A 12,823-nucleotide genomic window follows, 5' to 3' on the forward strand; every position below is an offset into this window, starting at 1 on the left:
TCTCCTATTTAAAATTATATTTCCTTGGTTCCAACTTTTTTTTAGCTTTATTGAGATATAACTCATACACCATACAATCTACCCACTTAAAGTGTATAATTCAATGGTTTTTAGTATATTCACCGAGTTGTGCAACCATCATCATCACAACCAGTTTTAGGATATTTTCATCACCCCCAAAAGATACCCTGTGCCCATTAGCAGTTAATCTTCATTTGTTCCCAAACCTCCCATCTTTAGGCAGTCACTTATCTACTTTCTGTCCTGTAGATTTGTATTATGGACACCTCATGTTGGGAAAATAGAATAGTTAGGTCAGAGCCCTCGCCTCAGCACAGTTGGGTGTGGTTCAGCACATCCTTTGTAAGCAAATTGTGTGTGTGTGCGCGCGCACATTGTGGAGTTAGTGCGCATGCATGCCAATGTATCTTTTTAGTTTTGTTGCTATTCTTATGTTCTTCAGAGAGAGTTTTAGTGAAGCAGGCAGGTGGGCATCTGCCTCAGGCGTCTTCCCTGTGCAGCCATGCTTTCAAACCTACAGCTTCCAAGGACCTGTTTGCCGGTTACCTAGCTCATAGACCTGAATGTGTGGGGTCTGGTGACCCAGCCTGGCATGTGAAGGGTTTGTGACCCAGTCTGTGAACAAGCTTGAGGGGGTCTGTGAACTCCAGACCCAGCCCTAGCTCGACAATTGGTCCAGTCGGTGCAGGATACTGGCAAGTAAAAGAGCCTGACAACTGGCATGGTTGTGTAGCTTTACAATTGGCGTCACAAACAGCATTAGTAGCTCTACAATTGGCTATGTAGATAATTAGCCTGAGCTGAAGTACCACCATTGGCTAAGTCAGTGCAGGATGCCGACATTAGCCAGAACACTACAACTGGCATAGTTGGCAGGATTCTGAGCAGGTACAGGAGCTGAAAGCCCTTGGAAGGAGGAAATGTGGCTACTTTTGAATATGCTCTGCCCTATGGCCACTTTCCTGTTGACCGGGATCTGATTGCTCCACACTTTACTGCAAGGCACCATAGACCAGACATTACAATGGAAAATCCCTTGGGAAGGGGAGGAAATGTGGCTGTTCTTGAGCATGTGGTGCCTGGTGGGCACTTTCCTGCTGACCAGAACCTGGCTGCTGATCACTATGCTGCAAACTGATTGAGATTTGTGGCAGAAAGCAGAGTCGTTGGAAGCACAGATGAATGTCCTGGAGGATGACGTGCAGCAACTGGTAACTCCTGCCTCTCACACTAGGGAAGACGACCAACCCAGTGGTGATTTGGGGAAATTGTGTGTCTCCAGGGCATGACCTGTTATGCATGAGAAATTGAGACAGTGAAGCAGCAGTAACAGGGAGAGCCCCTGGCTGCTACAGCTATGGGACCTAGGGGTAGATGGTGTAACGTGCTCTAGAGATGATATAGTAAATGCATCTTGCATTTGTCTGAAGGCAAATGGCTTGAAGGGTGCCACTTAAACCTGATGGCCAGATGAGTGCTGTATAAACCCAAGAAAAGAGTGCCACATGCAGATGGGCAGATGACCTGAGGACGGGTACCCCTGCAGAATTTCAAGTATGTTTTCACCTGGCGAAAAGGTGGAAAAGTTAGTCTCCGTTACTATGTGCCTGTCTCAGTGGCAGCAGTTACAGGAGGGCTGCAGATATGCACAGGGGTGGGGCAGCCACTCCTTGATGGACTGAGTGAATGCTGTTGTTCGAACTGTGGGCGAATGCTGCAGATCTGCCTGAGACTGAGTGAGTAGCCGGTACAAGCCGAGCTGACTGAAGTAATTCAAAAGCCAGAATTTAAAAGGGAAGCAGAGTGTAAAGATTTGGAAAACTTGCAGCCTGGCCATGCAGTAGAGAAGCAGAGAGCAAGGGTGAAGCAGATAAACTGTTTGCTAAAGACATTATCTTGGTAGTGAAGCAACCAGATGCTAAAAGCCAAGACAATGGAAAAAATGCCCTAAAGGCATTTGAGAAGTCTGGATGGGTGCACCACACATCACAGGCCCTGAGAGCATTTGAGAAGTTTGGGAGAGTGCCCCTCCCATCCTAGAAGGACTGAGTTGTCCGGGAGGACAGACCTGAGGTGTCATTGCCCTTGGCAAACTGCTCCCTGCATCCCAGCCCTCTGCTGGAGTAATCCTGCCTCAGCACTTCTGAAGAAAAAAAGCTGAAAACCTTGGTGGCATTCACATTGTGTTTTTGAGTTTGCAGGCCAGCAGTATGTGAGAGCAGTGGAAATATGGCAGCCTCCACCTAAATTTCAGAAGATGTGTGGAAAAAGCTGGGGGACTCAGGTGGAGACCTACTGCAGGGGTGGAGCTGCTGCACAGGTCATCTACAGAGCAATGTGGAGCAGAAAAGAGGGGTTGGAGCCCCCACAGAGAACCCCCACTGAGGAAATGTCTAGTGGAGCCAGCACAGCAGGGCTGCTGCCAGGAGCCCAGAACTGTGGGGCTGCTGGCAGTATGCAGCACCAGCTTGGAAATGCTGCAGGCACCAGGGCAGCTCAATGGGCTGCACTTGGTTGAGCTGTAGGAGTGAGGTTGCCCTCCGCTCTAGGGGTACAGGTGTTCCAGTGTGCTTAATGTTTGCCCGTTTGGGATTCAGATTTGTTTGCGGCCTGTTTTTCCTTTCTATTTCTCCCTTCTAGAATGGGAATGTGTACCCAATGTCTGTCCAACTGTATCTTGAAAGTAGATAAACTTGTTTTTGACTCCTTGCAGGTTCACAGCAGGAAAGACTTTTGCTTTTGGTCTCAGAGGACACTTTGGACTTTGGACTTTTGAGTTGGTGCTGCAACAAGCTAAAGACTTTTGGGACTGGGATGGAATGTGTAATATGTAAATGTAAGAATCATTCACCCTTGCTAAGGGAACATTGCAGAAGATTCTGAATGCATAGATTGTACGGTGAGGACCTGAAGGGGTGGATTGTTGGGAAAATAGAATAGTTTGGTCAGGGCCCTCGTCCCGGGTCTGGTTGGGTGTGGTTCAGCACATCCTTTGTAAACAAATTGTGTGTGTGTGTGTGTGTGTGTGTGTGTGTGTGTGTGTGTGTGTGTGTGTGTGTGTGTGTGTGTGTGTGGTAGGTGCACATACATGCCAATGTGTCTTTTTAGTTTTGTTGCTATTCTTGTGTCCTTCAGAGAGTTTATAAAGCAGACTGGCTGACTTCTGCCTCAGGCAGCTGCCACCACCACAAGTGGCCATGCTTTCTAACCTACAGCTTCCAAGGACCTGTTTGCCTGTTACCTAGCTTATAGACCTGTGGTGACCCAGCCTGGCGTGTGAGGGGTTTGTGACTCAGTCTGGACAATGGGCTTGAGGGATCTGTGAGTTCCAGACCCAGCCCTAGCTCAACAACTGGCATAGTCAAGTAGCTCCACAAGTGGCAATGTTGGTAGGATTCCAACATTAGCCCTAGCGCGACACTTCATATGAATGGAATCATAAAATACGTGGTCTTGTGTGGCTGGCTTCTTTCATTTAGTATAATGTTTACAGGGTTCATCAATGTAGTAGTGTTGCAGTGAGCAGGACTGAAGCCATATTGGGACCTAAAGCTGCCTGGGCTTTGGAGAGGGGAAGATTTTTAAAAGGACAGTTTTTTCTCTCCACTCTTGCTTCCCATGCCCTGACTCTCTTATCTCGCTTGCTAAGTAGGAAACGAAGGCCAAGAAGCTAATTAGTACTTTGCAAAGCTCTTTCTTTGAGACTTGTAGAGTTTTGAGAAATGATCAAGGCCAAATGACTAAAGCTGACCTTGGGTACTAGCCAAGTACAGCAGTGCAAATCAAAATCTTGCAGGGTCCTGAGATAACAGCAAAGATGAGAACTGAAACCAGATAAGGCCTTGGCAAGACCTTGTACCTGACCCATAGAAATGGACCCCTCATAACTCACATCTCCTGCTCTCCTGCTTTTCACCTCCCACATTCCATTCCCTCAAGTCTTCCTTTAAAAACCCCTCAGTAAATGTAAATCTTTGAGATGGGATAGCCTACCATCTCCTTCAGCTGAATACATCTGCTTTTCTAACACCAACCATTTGACTTCTGAGTTTTTTTCTTTCTTTTTCAAGGGGGCGGGCAGCCAGACCTGAGTCCGGTAACAATAGCCTATAATAGTATTTCATTCCTTTTCATTGTTGAATAATACTCTATTGTGTGGTTATACCACATTTTATCTATCCATTCATCAGCAGGTGAACATTCAGCTGTTTCCACTTTATGGCTATTAAGAATAAAGTTGCTGTGAAAATTTACATACAAGTTTTCATATAGTCATATATTTTCATTTCTCTTGATTGCTGGGTCATTTGGTAATTCCATGCTTAATCTTTTGAGGAAATGCCAAACTGTTTCCAAAGCAGCTTCACCATTTAAAATTCCAATCAGCAATGTATAATAGTTCCAATTTCTCCACATCCAAGCTAACATTTGTTATTATCTATTTTTTTGATTACACCCATCTTAGTGGATGTGAAGTGGTATCTCACTGTGGTTTTGATTTGCATTTCCCTAATGGTTAATGATATTTAGCATCTTTTCATGTGCTTATTGGCCATTTGTATATCTTCTATGGAGAAATGTCTGTTCAGATCTTTTGCCCATATTAAAATTGGGTTATTTGTCTTTTTATTGTTGAGCTATAAGAATTTTTTATATATTTTGGGTACAAGTCCCTTATCAGATATATGATTTGCAAATATTTTCTCCCATTCTGTGGGTTGTCTTTTCACTTTCTTTCTTGATGGTGTCTCCTATCTTTATTTTTAAACTTGTATGAATTTTCTGTAAGTTCCGTTAAATCCTTTGAGGGTTGAGGTGTTTTAAAAGAAATTTCATTATATATCAGTCTTACTGAAAATCTTCCAGAGGCTCTTACCATATTCAGGGTAAAATAAAAATCCCAGCCATCAAGGCCATTCATGATACAGACTGTGACTCCTTGAACTTATATCTTGTCTCTCGCACATACATCCTACCATTTAGGCCACATGCCCCAAACCAAACTCTTCCTCCAGTAATATGTTTCTTTTCAGTCTTCCCCACCTTAAATGGCAACTCCATTTTTTTTTTTTTTGCAGGAGCCTCAAAAGCAAGAGATATTGGCATCATTATTTTTTTTAACTCTATCTAATACGGAGTTGCTTGTAATAAATCCTAGTAAATAACAGTGTTTTAAGAAATAATTACATAAATAAGCTATAGCTATTAGTTCCTAGGTATCAAGAGAGGTCAATGTGTTCTCGAGATTTTACAGAGTTACAAGAACAAATAATCAGTGCATACTTTGTTGAAACTCCTAATTCAATACTGAATACTACACATGGAGAGTACCTCCTTTTTGGTAATTCACAATACACAGGGATTTTTTTTCGAACTACCAAGACTATAAGGATTTAGATTAGAAGCCTATTTCAAATTAGTAACATGACACAATCGTTTTAATCCACACGTATTGATTATTTTTCCCATAACACTGCATTTCATATGGTATGAATTTTTTTTTTTAAATGTTCCTTGCAGCCTTCTTGCTTTAAGAGAGAAAGGACGAAATAATTTTGGCAATTGTGCTGGGACTAGAATAGAATGTCAATTTTACAGAATACCAGGAAGTAAGACTCATAGGAAATTGAACAAGGAATGAACAATATTGAAATAATTAAAATCAGTACATTAAGGTGAACATGTAATTTTGCAATGGTGTTTATTAACAGCCAATGGGAATTAACATAGGCTTGACTGTCAAGATTCTACAAAATGAAGCTTAGATATACTAATTCAGCTTAAACCAAATAACTTACATAAGATCAAAAATATATCAAAAGAGTTGTGTAAAATGTTATTTTACAGATCTGCTATTAAGTCAAAACTATGGACTCAGCCTTGACTACTTTCTCTCACACCTCATCATTCAGTACATCAACAGATCTTGTTAGTTCTACTTTCAAAACATATCCAAAAACTGACCACATCTCACCACCTCTGCTCTTACCACTCTGGCCTATGCTCCAATATCTCTTGCCTAGATTGGGGCAATACTTTCCTAACTGTAATCTCCATAATTCCTTGCCTTCCATAGTGTATTCTTATCATAGCAGACAGGGTGATTCCTCTAAATCATGTCATATCATGTCAATCTTCAAAGACTCCCCAACTCACATTGGCCTACAATGCCTCATGTGATCTAGCCTCCTGCTTCTTCTCTTCTTTTCCTACCTCTCTCTACTCCAGAAGCCCAGGCCTTCTTGCCTCAGGGCCTTGCTCTGGTTATTCTACCTGGAATATTCTTTCCCCGGTGAGTCACACAGCTGGCTCTGTCTCGTTTTTTAAGTCTCTACTCAAATGCTTCCTTTTCAATGATGACTTCCCTGAACACACTACTTAAAAGAGCAAATCTCCACCCCCAACACTCCCTAGTCCCCTTATCTTGCTTTATTTTTCTCCATAGCATTCATTACCATATAACACAGTATAAATTTACCTGCTTATTTGTTTATTGTCTGTGTCCTCCAACTAGAATGTGAACTCAATGACAGCAGAGATTTTGTTCTTAACCAATTTTGTTCATAACTATATCTCTAGCAATTAGAACAGTCCTGGCACACAGTGAGTCCTCAACAAATATTGAATGAACGAACACCTGAATTTGGGAACTTACAATCATACTTGTTATATAACTATTAGAATTCAGGGTTTTCAAAAGCATGACGACTTTAAAAATTTTTAATTCTTACGTTTTTCTGTGGCATTTGTGATAGTCTTCTGAAGAGGTACCTAGGAAAGGAAAAAAAAAAAAAGCCAATCTATTAAAAATGCTAAAATTACTCTAGGTAAAAATAAATATTTCCCCCATGGTGAAATATTTATGCATGGTGGCAGTGCAGTTTATTTTTATAATTTTATTGTTTTATATTATTTTTATATCTGACATAAATTAGATAAAAGTATTTTCAGAATATCAAAGTAAAACGAAAGTGTTGCAAAATCTGATAAGATAAGAAATCTGTCACCTTATATTTGGATACTTCTTTATAATTTTTGAAATCTTTTTACATGAATTATCTTACTTGATTCTTACAACAACCTGTCAGGGTGTGTTTACACACCAATTTACACACCAACACACCAATTCATTATCCCCATTTTACATATAAGAAAAAATATTTGGTCAAGTTACAAAATAGCTGGATACCTGGAACTTAAACTCAGGTCTCATGGTTCTTAGTCCAATACCAAATATATAGATATGCGTACTAGTAGATCGATAGGTCAAGAGAATGCCTCCCACTCAGCATTTTACTGCCTCAGGTACTCTAGAATATTGTTAGGAATATAAAGAACCATGGCAATAGCCTTCTGAAAAAGTTACAACCTTCAGCAGCTGCAGTACTTTGCTTACAAAGTTTTAATTTTAAGTTTTAAATTTGATAAGAATTTAAAACTCCCAATGGTTAAGGAGAGGTGAAATGAATGGTGACTACCAAGCAGTTCCTTGAGAGGAATGTTCTCAAAACATAAAGGACTACAGTGGACATTTATCTATGACTTTGTTTTTGCTGGTAACAGCCTCCTGATTTTTCTTCTGATGGTCCAGCCATAGTCTGCAACTCAATGTAGTTAAGAACCTTGCATCTCCTTGGCCCACGTGACTGGTTCAGAGATAGGCATATGGACTAATTTAAACCCAGGACTTCTGTTCAAATAGCTGGAAAAGAGAAGGACTTTTTTTCATTGGATTTGAGGCTGTAAGGATATAAGCCTGGAGCTAGAAAGAGTTGCCACATTAAGGGACTCAGCTGAGAGTGTAAATGACACAGAGGGATCCTGAGCTGAGAGATGGAGAGGAATTGGGTCCTACAAATATCATTTGAAACTCTGGATCAAGTCAAATATGCATTTGATTTACTGCTGGATTTTTCAGGTACATGCAGTAATAAATTTCCTTTTTCATCTAATATAGTTTGAGTTAGTTTTTTTTGTCATTTTCAATGGACAAAGAACCTAACTGAAATACTTGCTAAAGAGACAGGCTGCTACTTTGAGCACTTTATATCGGGAAAGGAGTCCCAAACTAAAAAATAACACAGAAAACAAGGACTTCGAAAACTGTTAGAAACACTGCCATAAAGACAGCTATCAACTTTCCTATAAAGGACTCCTAACCCAATGTTTAGTTCTTTGACTGCTATTCCCCCTGTTTAGTGGCAGGCTCTAACAGATGGGCTGACAACATGTATTCCTACTTCCCTTCTACATTTTTCCATTTTCTTCTGCCTTCTACCACTGCAGAGGCTAGGAAAACAAAATACTTGGTTTCCCAGCCTCCCTGGTAGTAGGTAGATATATGACCCAGTTCTGGCCAATAGACCTAAATAGATTTCTGATAATTTCTAGAAAAGTTTTTGCTCTCTGATAAAATGAGACACGTGTGGTTAATACTGCCTTTCTCATTCTTTCTGCCAGGAACATGGCTGTGATGCCTAGAGGTTTTGCAACTGTCTTACAACTATGGAGAAATACACCAACACACTTGGTGGCAGAAAGATATAAAGAGCTTAAGATCTTGATAAAATTAGTGAGCTGCTACACTAGATCTGGAGTGACATGGGAGAAAAGTAAGCTCAATATAAATAAACTTTTTTTGCATGACAAAAAATACCATAAACAAAAAGTCCACTGACAAACTGGGAGAAAATACTCACAACATATACCACAAAAAAAGCTAATATGAAGTATTCTTAATATATAAAGAACTTTTAGAACGTGAGAGTAAAGGATGAAAAACCAGATAGAAAAACGGGGGAAAGGCATGAACAGAAAATTCACACACACACACAAAGAAAAGAAAAATGGCCCTCAAACTTGTGGAAAATATCTAAACTCACATATAATTAAGGAAATAAAAATTAAAATAGCAAAGAGATACCATTTCTCACCTACTAGGGTGGCAAAAATTTTCAAATATGACAGAACATTCTGTTAGCAAGAATATGGGGTGACAAGCACTTTCATATGTTGCCAGAGGGTACACAAACTGGTATAATCGTTCTGGAGGAAAATTTGGCAATACCCAACAAAACTATACATCCACTTACTTTTTGACCCAGCCATCCTACCTCTGGGAATCTACCTTGAAGACGCCACCAATAATATGAAAATATATATATCATAATTTTACTCCCACTTGTAGTGGCAAAATATTGGGAAAAAACCTAAATACCCACTTCACAGGAGAATGGCTGGATAAACAAAGGTACATCCACATCATGGAGTACTATGCAGCTGTATAAAATATGAGGAAGATCTCTACAAACCCATTTGGAGTGACTTCTAGTACATACTGGTAAGTGAAAAAACTAAGGGAAAAAGAGTAGCCATGAAGTATGCTATCCTTCGTATAACAAAGAAACACATAGGTATCTGCTCATTTGTATGAAAGGAATATAGGAAGAATAAACCAGAAACTACAGAGACTGATTAACTATAAGGGATGGGTGGGAAAGGGCTATTCCTTTTAACCAGGAAACTCATATTCTTTAGCTTCAAAAAATGTTCTTGAATTATTTGATAATTTTCTTCCCTCAGTTTTTTAAAATTTTTTTTCTAGGACTCCTATTATTTGAAGTTAAATTTCATGTTAAAGTGAAATAGGCCAGGAACAGAAAGAGAAATACTGCATGTCCTCACTCATAAATGGAAGCTAAAAAATAAACATATAAAAAAAGAAAGAAAGATACAACAATCACAATAATACGTTGAACTTTCAAAAGGAGAACCGAAGTTACCAGAGGTGAGAATGGGGGAAGGGGGGAAGGGAGGAATTGGTAAAAGGCCACAAAAAACGGTGACATTGTGCATTGTTGAATATATTAATTATCCTGATTTGAGCATCATATATTGTACACAGGTATTGACATTCAACTCTGTACCTCACAGATATGTACATCAACTATGTTACAATAGAAATATATCTTTTTAAAATTTAATATGCTGTTCCTCTAACTTAGCTTTCTTGCTCCAAATTTCATTCTTTTTTATTTTTTCCTCATTTCTTCCTCCTGTTTTTTTATTCATTTTTTTTTCTGGGAAATTTCAACTTTACCTTCTAATCCTTCTACTGAGTTTTCCATTCTGCTAGAATGGAAAGGAAAATGGGATAAGGACAGTAGTAAGAAGAGAAAGAAGTGATAATTTTCTGAGAATATCTTTTTGTATACAGCCATCCCTTGATATTAGAAGGGGATTGGTTCCAGAACTCCCACAGATACCAAAATCCATGGATACTCAACTTCCCTATATAAAATGGCATAATATCTGCATATAACCTACATACATCCTCCCATATACTCTAAATCATCGCAAGATTACTTATAATACCTAATATAATGTAAATACTATGTAAATAGTTGTTACATTGTATTTTTTTGTTTGCACTATTTTTTATTGTTATCATTTTTTTATTGCTTTTAGAATATTTTTGATCTGTGGTTAGCTGAATCTACAGATGCAGAACCCACCTATATGGAAGGCCAACTATAGCTATGACTCTTAGAACCATAGTAATGTTTCACATCCTTCACACACCCCCTGAATACCTAAACAAAACCAAATAAAACAGGTGAACTTAAAATTGAATTCAACAGTAACAAATGAATCTAACTATAGCATATTACAAGCAAACAACACATACACCGAAAGGTGTAAGAGAAAAAAAACTAACCTATGTAACTTTGGAAAATACTATTTTAAGTGGACCCTGTAATACTAAAGACAAAAAGAACTGTATATAAATGCTGCAATCTATTTAGTAAATGTGTTCTCACAGGGATCTGGGTTAACAGTTCCGAAACTACTTTATATATATGCTAGAATTTAATAAATAGATAAATGAAATTATTGGATCTTAACCCATAGAATAAATATTCATGAGTCCATACTGATATAAGTAATCAAATAAATAAATAAATAAATGGCAGAAAAGAGACAAATCTTCTTTTATAGTAGGATTCCAATTAATAAATGTATCAGGAAAGAGTGGAATAGAAAACCACCATTAGACAAACGCCACAGTAATAACAGTTACAGTCAACTGGTTCCCCTGATGGTTACTAAGATCAATGAATGAAAGTTTAGGGAAAAACATAATTTACAGAGTGTCAACTATCTTCATATACATATATAGAACTATCTTTATATATATGTATATATGCAGATATTTATTAATTACAAAGGGAAAATAGTAACTTTACAGTGAAGAAACCCAGCAGACACGACCTTAATCAAGTGATAAAATTTAACATCACCAGTAAAAAGACATAATGACATCATAAAGGCACAACATCATTTCTGTGGTATTCTTACCAAAAATTGCATAACCTCATTCCAATCATGAGAAAACTTCACAACAAATCCAAACTGAGGGACATTCTACAAAATAATTGATCAGAAATGTTCAAAAATATCAAGATTATGAAAGACTGAGGAACTGTTACAGACTGTAGGAGACTAAGGAAAAATAACAATTAAATGTAATGTAGGATCCTATCCAGGATAGGAAACAGAAAGGAGATCAGTAGAAAAAGTGGTGAAACATGAACAAAGTTTACAGTTTAGTTAATAGTTTCACACCAGTGTTAAAATTCTGGTTCTGATCACTGTACTAAGGTTATGTAAGATAATATTAGGGAAAGCTGGGTGATGTATATGAGAACCTTTGTACTATTTTTTCAACTTTTCTCTAAGTCTAAAATTAGTTCAAAATAAAAAGTCATAAAAAAAGTAAACCCTTGTGAACTTAAGCTACAATTAAATGTTATTTATATCCAAAGGCAATCCCAATTAATAAAGTTAGCTTAGAAATCATTCAAGAGAAAAAATAGTTAGCTTTTCCAACATAGATGAGGTATTTCCCTGTGTGAAATGAGAAAAATAAATGTGAAAACTCACCTAAAATTGCAGAGAGGTTTGAAAACTGTGGCACCTGCTCTATCGCTACTGCTTTACTGGTATCCAGAAGAGTGGAATTCTTACATTGCATGTGTTCTTTCAAGTTGGGACACTCCCAATCTAAAAAAGCGGGGGATGGGGGGATGGAATAAACCTTTGAATAACAGTCTGCAAGTGGCAGGCTACCTTGCTACTTTTCTTCCCCAACTTAGGCCCCCAGCCCTTACCAAACTGGTCAACCCTGATTTCCTTCCTAGATTTTTTCTCCATAAAGATTATGGATCTAAGGGACAGGCAGCATACATGTGAGCTGACTCTCAAATTTTATGTATAAGTTATACTTATGTCTCGTTAGATATTATATCACTAAATAACTTCCTTATACTGCTGTTACTTGGTGTCAGTTTTAAGCTTTCCATTGATTTCCCACTTGGAACAATGAGGTTAGTCCCACTTACATCTTCCTGTCCCCATCTTTCCCACCCCTCCCATTGTCCCCATACTATTATATAGTATATTTAGGTAGAGCAATAGTCAATGCAGACATTATGATAATAAAATGCTTTAAAAATGCTATTTACTCTTGTGGCATACCATGACCATCTTTTGTTTATCCTGGAGTCAATGGAAGTCTTTTTTGTTTGTTTGTTTAGTTTTCTATGTATTTCCATCTATTTAATCCCAAAGTCTACCAAATTGTATAAATCTATTATTCCATTCCCTGGTGTTCTGAAGTTTTACAATGCTGTACCTTGGTGTTTTTCATCTACTACACTAGGCACACTGTGGTCCTTTTAACCTAGAAACTCATATTCTTTAGCTTCAGAAAATGTTCTTGAATTATTTCTTTGATAATTTT

At 38.3% G+C, this 12,823-nt stretch overlaps 1 protein-coding gene across 1 annotated transcript in view; it reads right to left on the bottom strand.

Moving 5' to 3' along the window:
• MEIKIN (meiotic kinetochore factor) overlaps positions 1-12,823 on the bottom strand; it is an 80,556-nt gene that overhangs the window by 47,974 nt on the left and 19,759 nt on the right. The window contains exons 6-7 of the mRNA XM_063087629.1: positions 11,965-12,084; positions 6,753-6,792 (exon numbers count right to left, since the gene is read on the bottom strand). Of these exons, the coding sequence (XP_062943699.1) occupies positions 6,753-6,792; positions 11,965-12,084 (160 nt within the window). The remainder of the gene's footprint in view (positions 1-6,752; positions 6,793-11,964; positions 12,085-12,823) is intronic.

The sequence above is a fragment of the Cynocephalus volans genome, chromosome 2 (assembly GCF_027409185.1).
Source record: "Cynocephalus volans isolate mCynVol1 chromosome 2, mCynVol1.pri, whole genome shotgun sequence".
Lineage (NCBI taxonomy): Eukaryota > Metazoa > Chordata > Mammalia > Dermoptera > Cynocephalidae > Cynocephalus > Cynocephalus volans.